Raw genomic sequence first — 20,358 nt, 5'->3', positions numbered from 1 at the left:
GAATTGCTTCTCCTTTGTTGGATGTGATAGCGATACACCAGCAGAGTCAAGTTAGGCATTTTCTGAATTTTTGATGTGCCAAGCCCAAAAGGTTTAGCAAATCGCATCACTGACCTAATCCATGTTGGAGGCTCGCAAGGATCTGTCGGTATAGATCTTACTTGTGTTCTATCTCCCTCTGGCAGGGTTTCCGGCGGGGAACTTTTCGACAGGATAGTGGAGAAGGGATTTTACACAGAGCGAGATGCCAGCAAGCTGATCTGCCAAATCCTTGATGCCGTTAAATACCTGCATGACATGGGCATTGTGCACCGTGACCTCAAGGTGGGTTAGTCAACTTGGCCAGGTATATCTGCATGTCGTAGTCCTCCTTCCATTAAGAGGTGTCCACACAAGCTATTTACTGAGGGATAAAACTAAACACGATTCTTGCAATTGTCTATGGAGATTCTTAGTCTTCCAGATCATGGTGGTCCCAAAAGTGCTTTTTCAAAAGATAACTGGACTTTCTTTGTTTTTACTTGAAGACGTTTCGCTTCTCATCCAAGAAGCTCCTTCTTCTTCTTTTTTAAAATGATTTTTATTAAACAGATTTTTTTTACAAAAAAAGCAAAACAAAAACAAAAAGAAATGTTAACACTTTCTTCTTTTCAACAGTTTCGCGTCAGTGATCAATACTTATACATTTTCTTTCTCTTATTCTAATGTATCTTTTATATATATTTTATATATATTTCCAATATATCATATATATATTACCATAATATATTATATTATTCTAATTATTTTACTTACATATATTTATGTTATTTATTTATTTATTATTTATTAAATTTTTACACCGCCCTTCTCCCGAAGGACTCAGCCGGAGATAAAATACAAAATATGTACAATTAAAACAAATTAAAACATAGCAAAATTACAAAAACGGCTAATAATTAAAATTAAATTTAAAATATTTAAGAATATTAATAAAACCCCAATTTAAAATCAAACTATTATGCCAGTCCCGCTTGAGTAAATAAGTATGTTTTTAGCTCACGACGGAAGGTCCGAAGATCAGGCACTTGACGTAGGCCAGGGGGGAGTTCATTCCAGAGCGTCGATGCTCCCACAGAGAAGGCCCTACCCCTGGGGGCCGCCAGCCGACACTGTTTGGCGGACGGCACCTGAGGAGACCCTCTCTATGAGAGCGTGAATGGTGGGAGGCATAGGGTAACAGCAGGCGGTCTCGTAAGTACCTGGGTCCTAAGCCATGGAGCGCTTTAAAGGTGGTAACCAAAATCTTGAAGCGCACCCGAAAGACCACAGGAAGCCAGTGCAGACTACGGAGCAGTGGTGTTACGTGGGAGCCACGAGCGGCTCCCGTTACTACTCGCGCAGCCGCATATATACTTAGATATACACGTGTACCCAATTTCCTTTCCACAATTTTTGTTTCTTCCTATTTGTTCTTCTATTTCTACTCCTAGTTTATCCGTTATTTAATCTTTCCTTGTCCTTTTATTTTTCCCCCCTTTTTCCTCCAATCGTTCATCTCTCTCATACTTCTTCAATTCTGAGTAAATGGTGGAGAATGGAAAGATTTCTATTCCGTGCAGTCCTCTGGTCATTAGCATTACGACATCTGATCCATTAGCACTAACAATCAGAGGACTGCAAGCAGTGGTGAAATGCAAAAATTGTTACTACTGGTTCTGTAGCCATAGCTTGGTGGGGGTGGTATATTGTGACTGGGTGGGCGTGGCCAATTTTTTTTTACTTTTAAAAGCATTTTTTCTATGCGGTGTGGAGAACCGGTAGCAAAAATCAGCCGCAAAAATGCTTTTAAAAGTAAAAAAAAAAGCCTCTGATGATTGTGCGGCTCAGCTGGGATCATCAGAGGCTTTTAAAAGCATTTTTTCTATAACCGCTTCGGTCAAAGAGGTTGTAAAAAAATGTTTTTAAAAGCCTCTGATGATCCCAGCTGAGTTGCCTGAACATCAGAGGCTTATCTTTTCTTTTAAAAGCATTTTGTTTTTGCCTTTAAAAGAAAAAAAAGCCTCTGACAATCAGGCAACACAGCTGGGATCACCAGAGCCTTTTAAAAGCATTTTTTTACAACCTCTTCGGCCAAAGAGGTTGTAGAAAAAATGCTTTTAAAAGCCTCTGATGATCCCAGCTGAGCCGCACAATCATCAGAGGCTTTTTTTTTACTTTTAAAAGCATTTTTGCGGCTGATTTTTGCTACCGGTTCTCCAAACCACCCACCGCCATCACTACCGGATCAGGCGTGTCCTGGTCCGAACCAGGAGTGTTTCACCCCTGACTGCAAGGAATATAAATTCTTCCATCCTCCACCACTTAGTGGAGGAGTGCAGAGTCAAGATCATACGAAGTATGAGTACAGCTTTATAAACCTTATTAAGACCACACGTAGAATACTGCATCCAGTTTTGGTCACCACATTATAAAATGATGTAGAGATTTTGGAAAACGTGTAGAGAAGAGCAACTAAGACAATTAAGGGCCTAGAGACTGAAACATGAAGAATGGTTGCAGGAATTGGTTATGGCTAGTCTAGCAAAAAGAAGGACTAGGACTGACATGATAACAGTATTCCAGTATTTGAGGAACTGCCACCAAGAAGAAGGGGTCAAATTATTTTCCAAAGCACCAGAGGTCAGGACAGGAAACAGTGGACAGAAATTAATCGAGGAGAGAAGCAACTTGGAATTAAGGAGACCCAACAGTGAGGACAATTAACCAGTGGAACAGCTTGCCTTCAAAAATTGTGCGTGCTTCATGACTGGAGGTTTTTAAGAAGAGGCTGGACAGCTACTTGTCTGAAATGGTATAGAATCTCCTGCTTGAGCAGGGGGCTGGACTAGAAGACCTCCAAGGTCCAGAAGTGGGTTTCAGCAGGTTCTGACCAGTTCTGGAGAACCAGTAGTGGAAATTTTGAGTAGATCGGAGAACCAGTAAAAATTCTGATTGGCCCTTCCCCCATCTATTCTCTGCCTCCTGAGTGATTTTGCAGTAATCTTCCCCTGGAGTGGGGTGGGAATGGAGATTTTACAGTATCCTTCCCCTGCCACGCCCACCAAGCCACACCCACAGAACCGGTAGTAAAAATATTTGAAACCCACCACTGCCAAGGTCCCCTTCCAGCTCTATTCTGTATGTATGTAAAGGAGATTATAGAGTCTAATAAATAAGAAGGAAGAAGCCATAGAATACAAAAAGAATGTTCGCACTTATAACATCATGTTACTCTCTTAATCTAGCACAGGTAAAGAGAGAAAATGGGGAAAAAGTTGTAATTATTAAAAAAGGCATTTGTACACTGATCAGATAAATATATTACAGCTCTCAAAAATTGCAGGCCAGCCCTTTTCTTTATTTATGCAGAAATGACAAACGATGATAGTGGTTGCATACAGGGGTGAAATTCAAAATTTTTCCATACCAGGTTCTATGGGCGCGGCTTGGTGGGCATGGCAGGGGAAGGATATTGCAAAATCCCCATTCCCTCCCCACTCTGGGGCCAGCCAGAGGTGGTATTTGTCAGTTCTCCAAACTACTCAAAATTTCCACTACCGGTTCTCCAGAACCTGTTAGAATCTGCTGGATTTCACCCCAGGTTGCATATGAACAGTGCCAAACAGTGGCTAGAAATGCAAATGTTACAAATTGCTGTACATTTGCCCAGAAATTCTAACCCAATACGGTTAAACTGAATGTCAGACGTTGGCATCTATGCAGAGCAAGCCTTACCTGCCACTTGTTAGAATGTGATGGTCCCAGTAATCGGTTGCTACTTTCGGTGTCTGAAGATTGACTGCCAAGGCAGGATTAGAAAAGACACGAGATTTTTGTAGAAGGCTCTTACTGGACCGATGTGTGGATATTTATTTCATTTTAAAAATATAGCTTTATAAGCTCAGTTTCTTCTCATCTTGTATCAGAAGAGATATCAGGCAAGCTGGTCCTTTCCAGATTGAGGAAATGTTCTCCACGTCCTTTCCTTGTTGTTAGAGAACATTTAAGTATCAGAATGATTGAAGCATAAACTACTACTGTTTGTTCCACTTGAAAAATATAGGGTTTTTTCCCCCCCTTCGTACTAACAAGTCGGATGAGATGGGGTGGGGTGAGGAGGTATAAGGTTGAGGAGTCTTCACTGGCCAGAACAAAGAGGCAGACACTCTTAGCTTACTCCTCTTTGAATTTTTTTTTTGCAAGCCAGGGGAGAGAGAATGAGAGAGGGAGATGAGAGAGGGGGGAGTGGGGGAAGAGAGAGAGGGAGAGAGGGAGGGAGGGAGGAAGAGAGCGAGAATGAGAGGGAGATGAGAGAGAGAGATGAGAGAGGGGAGGGGAGGGAGGAAGAGTGGGAGAGAGGAGAGAGGAGAGAGGGAGGGGAGGGGAGGGAGGAAGAGAGCAAGAATGAGAGAGGAGATGAGAGAGAGATGAGAGAGGGAGGGAGGGAGGAAGAGGGAGAGAGGAGAATGAGAGGGAGAGGGAGGAGGGAGGAAGAGGAGAATGAGAGGAGATGAGAGAGATGAGAGAGGGAGGGAGGAGGAGAGGGAGGGGAGAATGAGAGAGGAGAGAGGGAGGAAGAGGCGAGAATGAGAGGGAGATGAGAGGGAGGAGAGGGAGGAAGAGAGGAGGAGAATGAGAGGGAGAGGGAGGGAGGAAGAGAGCGAGAATGAGAGGGAGATGAGAGAGAGAGATGAGAGGAGGAGGGAGGAAGAGAGAGAGAGGAGAGAGGGAGGGAGGGAGGAGAGGAGAGAATGAGAGGGAGATGAGAGAGAGAGATGAGAGGGAGGAGAGGGAGAGAGAGGAGAGAGAGGGAGGAGGAGGGAGGAAGAGAGCGAGAATGAGAGGGAGATGAGAGAGAGAGATGAGGAGGGGAGGGGAGGGGAGGGAGGAGCAGACGGAGAGAGAGGAGAATGAGAGGAGAGAGGGAGGAGAGAGGAGAGAGGAGAGAGAGGAGAGAGAAAAAGAAGGAGATGAGAGATGGGGAGAGGGAGAAAGAAAGAGGAAGGGAGAGGGAGGGAGATGAGAAGAGAGGGGGATGAGAGAGCAAGGGAGAGAGAGAGAGAGAGAGAGAGAGGGAGAGAGAGAGGGAGAAAGAGGGAAGGAGAGAGGAAAGGGGAGAGAAAGAATAACCTGAAACGACAGCTCTGTTAGCTATCTGGACCTTTGGTCCTTGTTAAATGTCTCTCCTGCCAATAGATGTTCAGGATGCTATACGTTGTAAAAAGCCACAACCATAAAAACTGATTACAAGAGCAAGAAAAGCAATATTATTCAGTTGAGAAGGGCATTAAAACTGAAATGCATCCTAACGCAAGGAGGGGCCCCTCTGAGATGCTTGCCGCTCTCCTATTTCTTCTGTGGACGTAGCTGCTGCTTATCGGACGTGGTCTCATCCGTGGCTCTTCCTCTGGTCATCCAGAGTTAGTCCCACATACCGTTACAGCTAATTCTTGACCTACAACCGTTCGTTTAGTGACCACTCAAAGTTACAACGGCACTGAAAAAAGTGACTTATGACCATTTTTCACACTTATGACCGCTGCAGCGTTCCCATGGTCACATGATCAACATTTGAATGCTAGGCAACCGGTTCATATTTATGACCGTTGCAGTGGCCATGTGATCACTTTATGTGACCTTCTGGCAAGCAAAGTCATTGGGGAAGCTAACTCACTTAACAACTGCGGCAAGAAAGGTCACAAAATGGGGCAAAACTTACTTCACAAGTGTCTCATTTAGCAACCGGATTTGGGGGGGCTCAGTTGTGGTGGTAAGTCAAGGACCACCTGCACAGTGAATGATGTTTTCCCTATGTTGTAAACTGTCCTCTCACCTCACTCCTTTCCGTAGGGGTGGGCTTAGTTCTTAGGTTTTCTGCTATACATGCAGTTTCCATAAATTCTGTAAACCTGGCAGCAGCAAGTTGACTTTTCAGGGTGGTGTGTTAATCTTTCTCATGGAACTTGCAAGAGATTTCAAATAAAAGGTTTCAGTTCTCCTTCTCTGAACTACAACTCTAGTCCTCATGACAAGATTGCATGGACTGCAAAATACAGGAATTGTGGAATAGGAGAAAAAGGGAAGCCGGGTAAAAATTTACAGCTTTTATTATTAGTATTTTTCTATCTTTTGTTTTTTTACAGGAACCTCTGCAGGTTTTCTGTAGGATCAGGGGTGGGATTCAAAAATTTTAGCAATCAGTTCTCTGCCCAGTTGCTGGGTGGGCGTGGCCTTGCTAAGTTACGTGGCCAACTCGGCCTCCTGCACCATGGTGGGGGAGGGGGGGCATTTTCGCCCTCCCCAGACTCCGGAGGCTTCTCTCAAGCCTCCAGGAAGGCAAAAACCAGTGGTGGGTTTCAATTTTTTTTACTACCGGTTCTGTGGGTGTGGCATGGCTTGGTGGCCGTGGCTTGGTTGCCATGGCAGAGGAAGGCTACAGTAAAATCTCCATTCCCACCCTACTCGGGGAAGAAGGATACTGCAAAATCCCAATTTCCACCCGATCAGCTGGAACTCAAGAGGCAGAGAATAGATGGGGGCGGGGCTCCCATCTACAGCTACAGGTTCTCCGAACTACCCAAAATTTTCGCTACCGGTTCTCCAGAACCTGCTGAAAGCCACCTCTGGCGAAAACGGCCTCCCCTGGACTACCAGAACTTGCATTTACCTGGCATCCAAAACAGGCCGCGTGGAGACTCCTGGGAGGGGTGGGGTGGGGTGGGCGGGGCCAACCAATCTTTGCAACTACCGGTTCAGCAAACCAGGTGTAAAACTAGTATTTGGTTCACCTAAACTGGTGCAAACCGGCTGAATCCCATCTGTGTAGGAGCCTTATGCAGTGCAGGTTATGTTTTCTTCTCACCCTCTCCAGGTGCACGCAGGTTACATAAAAGGCTGGTCTGGCCTTTTGTCCCTCACTAATGCCACAAATGAACTAACACGCAGCTAATACTTATCGGTGGCTGTTTATTGGCAAACTGTATCAGCCAAGATATACCGATGCTTAGTGAAAGAAAACAAAATTCCATTCCAGTAATAAACAGTCAGCAAATTGGTCCTCAGTTCTTCCTTCACACTTGCCCACCAAGCCACGCCCACAGAACCGGTAGTAAAAAAAAAAAAGAATTTTATTACTGGGAAGGATCCTGTAAAATCTCCATTTCCACCCCTCCCCAGCCCTACTAACCTGCTTTCCAGCTCCATGTGCAGGGCAACAAAAGAAGACCCAGCCGATCAGCTGGAACTCAATAAGTTGGGACTCGGGAGGCAGCAAATAGATGGGGACAGGCCCAGTCAGAGGTGGTATTTGCCGGTTCTCCGAACTACTCAAAATTTCCGCTACTGGTTCTCCAGAACTGGTCAGAACCAGCTGAATACCACCTCTGAACATAGCCTGTGCCAGTCCTCTGATTACAGGGCTATTTCTACCATTTAGGCAAAATGAAAGAGACACTCTCAGTGGTAGACCAGGATGGGGAGCAAACTGGGGACTCATAGAACATAGAATCCTCATGTCAACACTGAAGTGAACCTGGCTGACGCCATCTTGTGCTACCTCACATTTGCCACGAAGCCTGAGAAAGGAGGGGAGGGAGACAAGTAGCTACCCCAGCTCACAGTCAAAACAAAAAGGTTTCCTGTGGGAACCAAGGTCATCGTAATGGGTGATTGGTGAAGAAGGAGAGGAGTCTGCCAGCTATATTCATTGGACAAAACGACTGATTGGGGAGCACCAAGTGTTATTCTTTTAATTAGGTGAAAACAGCAGAACTTTCAGAGTTGGTTTTCACCGGCTGTGCCGATATGATGTATCCAGGGGTGAAATGTAAAATTTGTTACTACCGATTCTGTGGGCGTGGCTTGGTGGTGGGGGTAATGTGACTGGGTGGGCGTGGCCAACTTTTTTTCTTTTAACTTTTAAAAGCATTTTTTCTACAACCTCTTCGGCCAAAGAGATTTTAAAAGCCTCTGATGATCCCAGCTGAGCCGTGTGACCATCAGAGGCTTTTTTTTTTTAACTTTTAAAAGCATTTTTTCAGCCGAAGAAAAAATGCTTTTAAAAGTTAAAAAAAAAAAACCTCTGATGATCGCGCGGCTCAGCTGAGCATGGGGGGGGGGATTTTTGCTACCGGTTCTCTGAACCACCCCCTGCCATCCCTACTGGATTGGGCGATCTGGTCCGAACCGGGAGCATTTCACCCCTGGATGTATCCAATAAATATGTCCTTTGAGGAATTTACCTCTCTTGGAGTTCTGATTTCAATGGGTGCATTACTCAGAACGCTGAAACCGAGGGCTTGAAGGGACCTCAGAGGTCTTCTAGTCCAACCCCCCTGCTCAAGGCAGGAGACCTTATACCATCCCAGTCAAATGTTTGTCTGGATGGCAGAGTGGAGAGAGGGAGAAGAAAAGAAGTGTGGATCATAAAACAACAACAACAACAACAACAACAAAGCAGATGGGAAATTAGAGATGAGCTAAAAATTTCTGGTGTCTCATTCCCACCTGCTGCCTTCCCAGTCTGCCACTTGGAACAGCTGCTTAAATGTGTGTGGAGTATGTAGCTTGCTGCAACGATATTGCTGCTGCCTTTGGGGTAACAAAAATAGAATAGAATAGAATAGAATAGAATAGAATAGAATAGAATAGAATAGAATAGAATAGAATAGAATTCTTTATTGGCCAAGTGTGATTGGACACACAAGGAATTTGTCTCCAGTACATAAGCTCTCAGTGTGCATCCAAACAGCAACAAAGTGATAAGTTATAGATCATAAATCATAAGATACAATCCTAAATCGTAAGATACAAACAGCAATTATTGATAAATCATAATATACAAATAGGAGAAGGTAGTAGGAAAGATGAGAGGTGAGAAAGATGAGAAGACGGGAAAGATGACACGATGACAAGGATAATAGCAATACAGCCTACTACATGGGTAAATATTTTTAGGCACAAGACAATCCTGAGGGTGTTAGATGTTTAGCAGAGTGACGGCATGGGGAAAGAAACTGTCTATGCGTCTAGTGCTTTTGTCATGCAATGCTCTATAACGGTGTCTTGAGGGGAGAAGTTGAAACAGTTTAGGTCCAAAATGTGAGGGGTCTGTAGCAGAGGTGAGTTTCAGCAGGTTCTGACCAGTTCTGGAGAACCGGTAGCAGAAATTTTGAATAGTTCATAGAATCTGTAGTAAAAATGCTGACTTGGCCCCACCCCCATCTATTCTCTGCCTCCCAAGCCCCAGCTGATCAGGAGGAAATGGGGATTTTGAAGTATCTTTCCCCTGCCATGGCCACCAAGCCATGCCCACCAAGCCACAGCCACAGAACCAATAGTAAACAAAACTTGAAACCCACCACTGGTCTGTAGATATTTTCTCAGTTCCCACCTGCTAAATCTGCTGCTTGGAACATCTGTTTCAATGTATGTGAAGCATGAAGCTTGCTGGAACAGCACTGCTGCTGTCTATGGGGTAACCAGCTGAAGATTAAATGGCAGCTCTGTTGCTGCTGCTCATGGATGAATGCATAAGGTGTGTGTGTGTGTGTGTGTGTGTGTGTGTGTGTGTGTGTGTGTGTGTGTGGTCCTCCTGCCTGAAGCTGGGTCTCGCTTGTCAACTGTTATTGACCCGAACTGATACCACTGTTGATTTTAGAAGCTTTTAGTTGTATATTTGGGAGGGTGTGTTTGTTTACACTTAAGTTTCCAGTACCATCCCTTCTATAAATTCTGCCCTTATCTCTATTTCCTCTTGGCACTGTTTAGAGGAATGGAATCCCAACCTGTTTCCTTGCTTTGAACTCCATCCTTAGTTCCTTTGAAAAATGATGCTTATCTTTTAAAGCCAGCTTTAGGAAACTGGGTTCAGGGTTTTGTTTTGTTTTTAATTGATTTTAATTTTATTTCAGGAACTTATTTTCCATAGAGCATAGCCTGTTTTGTTCAGATTTATTTTTGTTGTTGTATTTTATAAGGTGGGTATTTTTAGTTTTTTTTTTTTTAAATGTAAAGCATTTGTTTTAATAGTCTTTGATGGTCTGTACAGATTTGCTCTGAATGTATTTTGCAGTTTGAAAAAGCTGTTAAATCCTCCCAATTCTGCCTTCTTGCTTTCTTCCAATTTCCCATCAGCCTGAGAACCTGCTGTATTACAGCCTGGATGAGGACTCCAAGATCATGATTAGTGACTTTGGGCTGTCGAAGATTGAAGGCTCTGGCAGTGTCATGTCCACAGCCTGTGGAACTCCTGGCTATGTGGGTGAGCATCAAGGGACCGACTCCTCACGAAATAATATGAAATATTTGGGAAGGGGGTGAGAGCAAAAAGCCAAAGTAATAATCAATCTTATGGATCTTAAGAGTTTAGCTTCTAGGACCGTGATGGTGAACCTATGGCACACGTGGCCATATCAGTGGGCACATGAGCTCAGCTCCGGCAGGCATGCACGTGCCGGCCAGCTGATTTGCAGGCCTTCTGGGCCCACCAGAAATAGGGAAACAGGCTGTTTCCTGCTTCCAGAAGGTCTGGGTGGTGGTGGGAAAGGCCCATTTTTCTCTCTCACTTGGCTCCCGAGCATCTCTATGAGTCTGGGGAGGGCAAAAACAGCCTTCCTCACCCCCCCAGGCCCTCCAGAGTCCAGAAATGGGCCATTTCCCAACTTCCGGTTGGACAAGAAGTGACTTTTTTGCTGTCCCCAGCCTCCAGAGCCTTTCTAGGTGTCTCTGGAGGCTGGGGACAGCAAAAAAGTCACTTCCTGTCCAACTGGAAGTTGGGAAAAGGACCGTTTTTGGCCTCTAGAAGGTCTCCAGGGGGGGGAAGGCCGTTTTCGCCCTTCCCAGACTCATAGAGAGGTTCTGAAGCCAGGTGAGAGAGAAATGGGCCTATTGGGCCATCGTGTGCCAGGAGCAAGGGGGAGGGAAGCAGGGGGTTGCGTGCACATGCACAGGGTGCATAGAATTATGGGTGTGGGCATGTGCGCACGACCCCCCCCCTGCGACCCCCCCCTCCTGGCACACAATGGCAAAAAGGTTAGCCATCACTGTTCTAGGGATTGTGTAGAAATATCCATCACGGTAAATTACTACCTGTAACATGGGCAGATGAAATAGTGAAGATGTACTAAGGATACAAACCAACCACAACATTCCTCCAAAATTCAAAATGTGATTATATTGCTCATCATCATGGACTGGGGAAAGAATTGATGACCTAGCCAATAATCTAATTTAGATGTGCAATAAAACAAATGTGCAGGAAACTAATCAAGGAGAATTTTCTTGTCTTCAGAGGTTGTAGGTGCTCCAACACTGGAGGTTTTTAAGAAGAGAGCTGGACAGCCACTTGTCCGAAATGGTATAGGGCAGGGGTGTCAAACTCAATCTCATTGACGGCCACATCAGGGTTGTGTTTGACCTTGGGGGGGGGAGGGTGGACATGACCAGGGTGGCCGTGGCCAGCTCGACCTCACTCGTGTCAGGTGCGCCTATGGTGGCCCGAGTACCAGCAAAAACAGGCTCCCAAGCTCTATATTTGGCTGCAACAGCCTCCTGCAACCCTCTGCCAGTGAAAATGGAGCTTGGGTTGGCCGCTTGTGGCCCTCCCGAGCTCCATTTTTGCTGACAGAGGCACCGCGGGCAAGTCCTTTGCTGTTTCCAGGGTGGCTCCGCGGGCCAGATCTAAGCATTCCGTGGGCTGGTCCCCGGACCTTAAGTTTGACACCCCTGGTATAGGGGTCTCCTTCTTGAGCAGAGAGTTGGACTAGAAGACCTTTAAGGTTTCTTCCAGCTCTATTCTGATTGGTTGAATGATTGAAGGCAGAGGGGTTGTTGTTGTTTTTTGACTTAACAGGAATTCTTTTTCTGGTTTCTATTTCATTCTCCCTCTAGGCACTTCCATCCTTATAATTAGTATCTTTCTCCTTTGCTCCTTCCTTTTAAAGAGACTTATAATCTTATTTGCCGGTTCTTAAATTGCCCCTTTTGGGGCCATTTCCATTCCAAATTAAGAAGGATTTTGTTGGGGTTTTTTTCTCTCTCTCTGGGGTCCAAGTAAATTAAAGCATTCAATCTTTCACGAAAGGTTTTCCTCCGGAAGAGTAATTGATAAACAAAGGGCTAATTCAGGATTCCCACAGCCATGCCATTGAGTGGGAAGTGGGCAGAGAGACAGCAGTAGTTTTAAAAGAAAAGGGCAGGAAGGAAGTTACCAAGGAGAGATTTCTGCTATAAAGAGAATTCATTTTGAGTAATCCTATGACAGGAGTAGATTCTTTGAAACAGGAATTGCCAAACAATTCTATTGCACAATTGTTCAATTGTGCTGTGTCAAACTTTTAAAGCTTTAAATGTCAGTTGACTGAAAATTTCATTTCAGCATACCTTAATCAGGTACCTGTGTAGGTATGTTGGACCTGAGATGGGATCAGATTTGGAGGCATGAAACCTTCAAATGACCTCCATATTTTGTGAAGGAAAAAGGACTGAGCAAATGTTCCAAGCCAAGAACTGAGAATCATCCGGGAGGAAGATGGAAGGTTGAAATAAGTTTTAATAGACTTTTGATCACTAGCTCAATTAATGACATAGCAACTCTCAGAACTGGGTTAGGCCATCTGTAGCTTCCTAGGTGTTGTTGAGCTATCATTGCTACAGTAGGCGAAAATTGTGGGAACCTTTTGGGAAAAGTGTATTTTTGAGGTTTGATGGCTAATAACATCATTATTTTTTTTTGAGTTTCAAGATAATCATATTCCACTGCTGGAATGGCCTGGGAATAGCCCAGACCTTAACCCAATTGAAAATCTATGGAGCCGACTAAAGCAAATTGTTAGTCAGAAGCGACCCAGCAATAAAAACCAGTTTAATAGAAGCAATTATTCAGTATTGATTTCACATAATAACAGCTGCAGAACTAAAAGACTTGGTTCATTCCATGGGAAGACATTGTAAGGCTGTAGTTCATGCTAAAGGTTACCCAACTAAGTATTAACTGACATGGTGATAATTTTTGTATATCTCATTTTTTCTATGGGTTTCACTGCTATTCTAATTGCAAATCCTTTATAAAAATTATTGCATTACTTTCTTGATTAAATTATCTTTCCATTGATATATAATTTTATGGTACTACTCAGAAAAAAAAGTGGTGTTATTAACTAGTTTTTGAAAATCCATTTTTCCCAAAATGTTTCCACAATTTTGGCCCCTACTGTAAATAGTGAGTCCATTGACGGGGTCTATTGGGATCCAGTATCTGAAGGCCTTCTACCACCTCTGAACGGTAGTCCCTAGTGTAAGAGGTATATTAACCAATAAGTATTAGTGGACATAGCAACACATTTCGGTCTCTAATAATTGCATTCTTTCTTTCCTGTTCCTCCCTCCTGATGTGGCCCAGCTCCCGAAGTCTTGGCACAGAAGCCTTACAGCAAGGCTGTGGACTGCTGGTCTATTGGAGTCATTGCCTACATCTTGTATGTATCGAGTGGAATTGTGTGTGTTTGGGGGAGGAGGAATAAACAGGAAGATAGAGAGAACTGATAATACTTCCTGTTGCTTCTAAATACATCTCTGTCTAGTTGCATTTAACGATTTACAAACACGATCCTGTCCCTTTAGCTTCCAGGATATATTTGGCATTTGCATAGCTGGTTCACTGGTCCCTTGTTATTCTTTTGCATACAGCTTTTAATTTTATATGATTCCCTTTTTGCAATTTGGAGGATAGGAAATTCCACTCCCTTTGATCACGACGTGCTTCCACCCCTTCATTCTAGGGAATAATTGTATTTTTTTCTATGTTTTGCCGCAGAGATGACAATCTCTCTCTTAGATTGTCTTTTGCACTTTCCGAATGTTTTTGGTTCACAAAAAAAGTAACAGAGTAAGTTGGGTTGCCAAGCAACCAAATAATTGATCATATGACCATTTATTATGCTTTGATGGTTGTAAGTGTGAGGACCGGCAGTCACTTTTTTCAATGCCATTCTAACTTTGAACGGTCACTAAATAAATTGATTGTACGATGGGGACTACCTTTATTTGGTATTTACCTCTTTCTACAGGAAAGCTTAATTAACAGCTCAATATTATCTCTGCCTTTGTTCCTATTCTCCTCATCTCCTTTCTGGATCCAGGTATAACCAGTTCTCTCTTTCTGTCTCTTTCCCTTCTCTCATTGAATATACTCCTCCTCCTCACCATTTCACCTGTTCCCAATCTATATTCCCCTCCTCCCTGCAATCTAGATTTTATAGTCACGCATGGCCTATTTCCCCCTCTTTTACCTCAGATTGTGTGGGTATCCCCCATTTTACGACGAGAACGATACCAAGCTGTTTGAACAGATCTTGAAGGCTGAATATGAATTTGATTCTCCCTACTGGGATGACATATCGGATTCAGGTGAGGAAGAGAGAACTTAAGTTTCTCAGGATGCCCGGATCAAAAATAAAAGTTGGATTCCCATCGCGGCTGTGATGTCAGAGTTTGCTTCTCATTCACCTTCTTTTTTGCTTCCAGCCAAAGATTTCATCCAGCATTTAATGGAGAGAGACCCCAAAAAACGATTCACTTGCGAGCAAGCCCTACAACACCCATGGTAAGGTTTACCACCACCCTTGGCTTTTGAACTTTAATTAGGATTGGTGTGGCTTTGATGTTTTTCTGTGTCTTTTCTCATATTCAATAGTTCTATTGACCTCATCCATGGCCTTCCAGCCAGGCCCACATTTTTGCTTCTGACGTTTTTGCCATCAAATCTCAAGTAAAACGTGCTGCTTTAAAAAAAAATTACATATCCATGCATCTTTAATATGCGTTACTAACAAATTGCTGGTCACAAATAGTGATGACGTGAGCCTGGTACACTGCAACCATCCTCAATATAGAGACCACCTATAGGAGTGATTATATGACTATTTTGACCCACGGTGGCGCAGTGGTTAGAGTGCAGTACTGCAGTCTACTTCTGCTGACTGCCGGCTGCCTGCAATTTGGCAGTTCGAATCTCACCAGGCTCAAGGTTGACTCAGCCTTCCATCCTTCCGAGGTGGGTAAAAGGAGGACCCAGATTGTTGGGGGCAAGAGGCTGACTCTGTAAACTGCTTAGAGAAGGCTGTAAAGCACTGTGAAGTGGTATATAAGTCTAAGGACTATTGATATTCCTATTTTGTCCAAAGCCGATTTAGAATGTACATGCGAATGTACATCGCCTGGCAGGAAATGAAAATATGTCAAAGGAATTAAAAGTAAAGTATTACTTGATTTAAAGAAATAGGAGTACCCATGTACTTGGTTTTTAAGAAGTTGAAAACTTTTAAAGAACTTTTTAAAAAGTTTAAACACTTTTTAAAGGAACATAAAAAGAACTTTGAGTGGACAGCCACTTGTCTCAAATTGTATAGGGTCTCCTGCTTGAGTAGGGAGTTGAACTAGAAGACCTCCAAGGCCCCTTCCAGCTCTATATGAATTGACTTATTTCTTCTCCCTATGTCCTTTCCTTGTTATTAGCACAAAGTCTTCTATAATAGAGTTCTCAATTTCATTTGGAAATTGGAAGTTGGAAATGAAAGTTTTATATTAATTCTGCCTGCTCTTATTTTGTTTGCAGAAGTTCTATCTTGGTTGCATAATTTGGTGTACTCTGAGGGCATTGTATATACCAGGGGTCTCCAAGCTTGGCAACTTTAAGACTTGCGGACTTCAACTCCCAGAGTTCCACAGCAAGCTTTGCTGGCTGAGGAACTCTGGGAGTTGAAGTCCACAAGTCTTAAAGTTGCCAAGCTTGGAGACCCCTGGTATAAAAAGAACATAGAGCCTAAAGTAAAGGTCTGTAAACATAAATGCTAAAATGACCCCAACGTAAAATAACCTAATGAGTTTCTTTAGGGAGTTTATCCATCAACTAGGTAACACCACTGGTTTCTCTTTAATAGCTGCCCCTTTTCTTACCTTTTATGGAAGTGGACTGTCTGCAAAATAGGAACGAATGCTTTCTCTCTTCTCAGGATTGCTGGAGACACCGCGCTAGATAAGAACATCCATCAGTCAGTCAGTGAGCAGATCAAAAAGAATTTTGCCAAAAGCAAATGGAAGGTGAGGATTAAAAATGCTTTTTAATTATTCCAGTGCTTGTTTCATTTGTTTGATTTTTATATCCCCTTTTCCCAAAGAATAGTATGGACATCACGTGGGAGAAAGCTGATGAGTTTATAACTCAAGTGATGTCTTCCCAAGCATCAGTTAAATAAACATAAAATATATTTCTTGGGTTTTTAAAGAGCCGTGTTGGCGCGGTGGTTATAATGCAGTACTGCAGGCAACTTCTGCTGACTGCCGGCTGCCGGCAGTACAGCAGTTCGATGCCCACCGGCTCAAGGTTGACTCAGCCTTCCATCCTTCTGAGGTCGGTAAACTGAGGACCCGGATTTTTGGGGACAACATGCTGACTCTGTAAACCGCTTAGAGAGGGCTGTAAAGCACTACGAAGCGGTATATGTATCTAAGTGATATTGCAATTTGTCAGAGTATGAATATTCATGGACTGGAATAGATCTGCCAATGGGGACTGAATACAGACATGGTAACAAGGCCCAGCCAATGAAGGCTGTTTAGAAAAAGAAACTTAAGTCTGTGAGTGGCTTAGGAAACTGAGTCTGTGCAGAAGCTTCACTGTCCTGCATAGAGGAGGCTCTCTTTGTATTAAGCTCTATGCACAGCTCTGAAATGAAATAAGCCTGAACTTGTCTGCTCTGCTGAACTTGTCTGCTCTGTTCTTTCCTGCCTTGTGTTATATCTGCTACTACGTTGAAGAAGAATTTATGCTTGTAAATAGGTCATCTGTTATTATGTATATAAAGAAGTTGATGAATCCAGCTGAATCAGTTATCTGTATGTGCTTCTGGATTTGATTTTTTTTTTTTGGCAAGAAACTCTGACACAATTGCTAATGCTGGAAGCTGCCCCAGAGTCTTCTCCGACAAGATGGGTGGCAAATAAAGTCAATAAATAAATTCAATCGATAAATCAGTAAGTTCTTCACAGTGTGGGGAAGGAAACAAAGGAATGGACTCTCAAAAAGCTTTTCTCGCTTGGCAAAGTCTGTGGCAGAGGAACATTTGCTTTGCTTTTCATTTTCTCTCCTCCTTTTTCTCTCCCCCGCCCTCTTCAGCAAGCCTTCAACGCAACAGCTGTGGTGAGGCATATGAGGAAGCTACAACTTGGAACCAGTCAAGAGGGGCCTGGCCAAGCCATGCAGGAGAGCAACGGTGAGAGGTTACGAGTGTCTCTGTGTGGCTTTTCTCCTCAAAGCCCTTCCTTCTGTTTGTGAGCGTTGATGTGTCAGCCAGCAATGACAGCAGTGTCCTATTTGATCTTTGCTTTTGAGCCTACTTGTTCTGCTGCCAAAACATACCGATTAAAGCTGACCCTGTTGGGGACCAGACCATGACTCATGTAGTGGGCTGGGGCAGAGGGGGGGGACAACTGGGCCAAGCAGCTGGAAGAAGAACAAGGTCTTCAGGTTCCTTCCTAAGCCATCTCATTCTGAAGATCTGCTCAAGCCAGTAGGAGCTTTGTTGTACGTCAGTGGGCTGTTGAGTTCATGTGATGCTGTTCCTGAAGAATGCCTCCTTAAGTCACATTCCAAGAATAAAGTGTTATGAACCATGGAGTCAATCTGGTCACTTACGTATGGGAAGTATGGACTGGGTAGCTTCCCTTTCCTGAACCAGAGGAAGCCCTGGAATCGTCCAATTTCTAGTCAATCTGGTCTTGACTGTCCTTTTCTCCCCCTTTGTCTTCTTCAGGCTCGGCTACTAATAGCAGTGAGGAATCCTTGGGGAATGGCTCTCACTGCCAAACTCAGGACTGAACATTCACCAAAGGACAGAGGAACTAGATGGCAGAGCCAGCAGCAATCATAACTGAATGGGCAGCCCCAAGCCCTGTTGTAAGAGCTAGGGAAGGGTCTGGGACCATCATCCCATCTTCCCAGCAAAGTACAGCTGAGTCCCACTGTAGGGGAATGGAACCTGTCCCCTATTAATCGGCATCCTCCAGAATCTGGAAGTGGAGGCTAGTATTTTCCGAGTCCCACACTTCCCTGGAAATGCTTTATTCTCTCCCGTTCCACTCCCCACCCCAACGCCCCTGTTGGTCGCACCAAAGACCCCTCCTGTCCCTCCCCCTATGCTCATTCTTTCATCTGAAGACAGCAACGATGCCACCATCCTCTTTGGCCCATCATGTGAGTGGCTTAAGTCTTGGAAGGAAATATTCAAGACCCCTCTGGCTTTCTGCAGCAGCCGCTCAAGTGGGAGTTTGCTCTCCAGCTGCGCACACCATCACATCGCTTTGAAGAAACCAGCCCTTGCTTCTCCCACACGATCCAACCAAGCTGACCCAAGGAATGAGGACGTAAATACACTGTAGCTGGCCCTTGGCTCAGCTGCGTGCAGTGTTGGAGAATGAAGGTTGTTTGTTTGCAGAGAGAAGTGTGCGGTAGCTTGTAGCTTTCCACCTATCTGTGATCTATTGAAGTTTCTAAAGGAGAAACAGTCAAATATAGGAGCTAGACAGTGGTGGGATTCAAGTAATTTAACAACCGGTTCTCTGCTCTAATGATTTCTTCCAACAACCAGTTTGCCAAACTGCTCAGAAAGTTAACAACCGGTTCTCCCGAAGTGGTGCAAACTGGCTGAATCCCACCACTGGAGCTAGAGCAGCTTTCCTATTGTCCTCTAGAGGCGAGAGAGGCCACGGCTCTCCTGAACAGCATCTACGGAGATTCTCTCAACCATCCAGGACATGGTTGTCCCAAAGGTGTTTTTGTTTTTGTTTTTCAAAAGGCAACTGGGCTTTCTTGAAAACGTTTTGCTTCTCATCCAAGAAGCTTCTTCAGCTTCAGAGAAGCGAAACATTTTCAAGGGAAAAAAACCCCCAAGAAAGTCCAGTTGCCTTTCAGAAAAGCACCTTTGGGATATTCTGAGCGATGGTTTATGGGATTTGATTTCTTAGTAGGCTAAAGTAGACTGAGCAGTAGCAATAGCACTCAAGACTTATACACCGCTTCCCAGTGCTTCTACAGCCCCCTCTAAGCAGATTACAGAGTCAGCCTATTGCCCCCCAACAATCTCGGTCCTCATTTTACCCACCTCAGAAGGATGGAAGGCTGAGTCAACCTTGAGGCTGGTGAGATTCGAACTGCCAAATTGCAGGCAGCCGGCAGGCAGCAGAAGTAGCCTGCAGTACTGCACTCAGCACTGCGCCACCGTTGCTTCAGCAATAGTGAAGGGTCACGGCTTCCTTGGCACCAGCCGTGCCTCCTCCAATGTCGTTTTGCCAACTCTGGAAAAAGACTGGTGATGTTTTAAGAGTGGTCATTTTGCTGTCCTCTTACACAGTTATCGAAACGAGAGAAAAATTGTAACAGTTTTTACAGGTGGTACCAGTACAAAGTGGGGGGAAAGGCAGCGGGGATCCGATCTTTTCTATACTCCCTAGCAGTTGTAAAATTATCGTTAATATTTTGTGGCTAGGAGAGGGAGGGTGAGGTTTAAAGTAAGAATAAACTCATAAAATTCATGTATGTCTCTTTGACTTCTCTCTTAAAGTTGCATGAAATAGGAAAGGGTTGGTGGGAGATTGAATTTGGCAATTCTTTCTTTGAAAGTAGTGGGGAAACTTTCTAGTGAAGATTCCACTCTTAAAATGTTTTACCCGTCTTCCTCCATGGCAGAACTGGTGCCATTTATCTGATATAACTAGGGCTTTCTCTATGGTTCAGTCTCTTCTCCTGCCTGATTTTTTTTTTTAGCAATAGCACTTAGACTTATATACCACTGCTCTTACAGCCCTCTCTAACCAGAGTCAGCCTATGGCCCCCAACAATCTGGGTCCTCATTTTTACCAGTGGTAAAATCCAATTTTTTTTACTACCAGTTCTGTGGGCGTGGCTTGGTAGGTGTGGTGGGCATGGTAAGGGTAATGGTAGCTTGGTGGGCATGGTAAGGGAAGAATACTGCAAAATCTCCATTCCCACCCCACTTCTGGGGGAAGGATATTGCAAAATCTCTATTTCCACCTCACTCTGGGGCCAGCCAGAGGTGGTATTTGCCGGTTCTCCAAACTACTCAAAATTTCCGCTGCCGGTTCTCCAGAACCTGTCAGAACCTGCTGGATTTCACCCCTGATTTTTACCCACCTCGGAAGGATGGAAGGCTGAGTCAGCCTTGAGCCTGGTGAGATTCTATCTGCCAAACTGCTGGCAGCCGGTGATCAGCAGAAGTAGCCTGCAGTACTGCACTCTAACCACCGTGGCTCATATTTTTGAAA

General features: G+C 44.2%; 1 protein-coding gene across 3 annotated transcripts in view; it reads left to right on the top strand.

The window, feature by feature from the left end:
- CAMK1 (calcium/calmodulin dependent protein kinase I) overlaps positions 1 to 19,614 on the top strand; it is a 67,085-nt gene extending 47,471 nt beyond the window's left edge. For all 3 annotated transcript variants that reach the window (XM_058170209.1, XM_058170211.1, XM_058170210.1), the window contains exons 5-12: positions 186 to 324; positions 10,156 to 10,282; positions 13,421 to 13,496; positions 14,315 to 14,427; positions 14,545 to 14,623; positions 16,032 to 16,119; positions 17,195 to 17,291; positions 17,832 to 19,614. In XM_058170209.1, coding sequence (XP_058026192.1) covers positions 186 to 324; positions 10,156 to 10,282; positions 13,421 to 13,496; positions 14,315 to 14,427; positions 14,545 to 14,623; positions 16,032 to 16,119; positions 17,195 to 17,291; positions 17,832 to 17,896 — 784 coding nt within the window. In that variant the 3' untranslated portion in view covers positions 17,897 to 19,614. The remainder of the gene's footprint in view (positions 1 to 185; positions 325 to 10,155; positions 10,283 to 13,420; positions 13,497 to 14,314; positions 14,428 to 14,544; positions 14,624 to 16,031; positions 16,120 to 17,194; positions 17,292 to 17,831) is intronic.
- Positions 19,615 to 20,358: the final 744 nt, after the last annotated feature.

The sequence above is a fragment of the Ahaetulla prasina genome, chromosome 2, assembly GCF_028640845.1.
Source record: "Ahaetulla prasina isolate Xishuangbanna chromosome 2, ASM2864084v1, whole genome shotgun sequence".
Lineage (NCBI taxonomy): Eukaryota > Metazoa > Chordata > Lepidosauria > Squamata > Colubridae > Ahaetulla > Ahaetulla prasina.
This window is presented reverse-complemented; position numbering and strand designations above follow the sequence as displayed.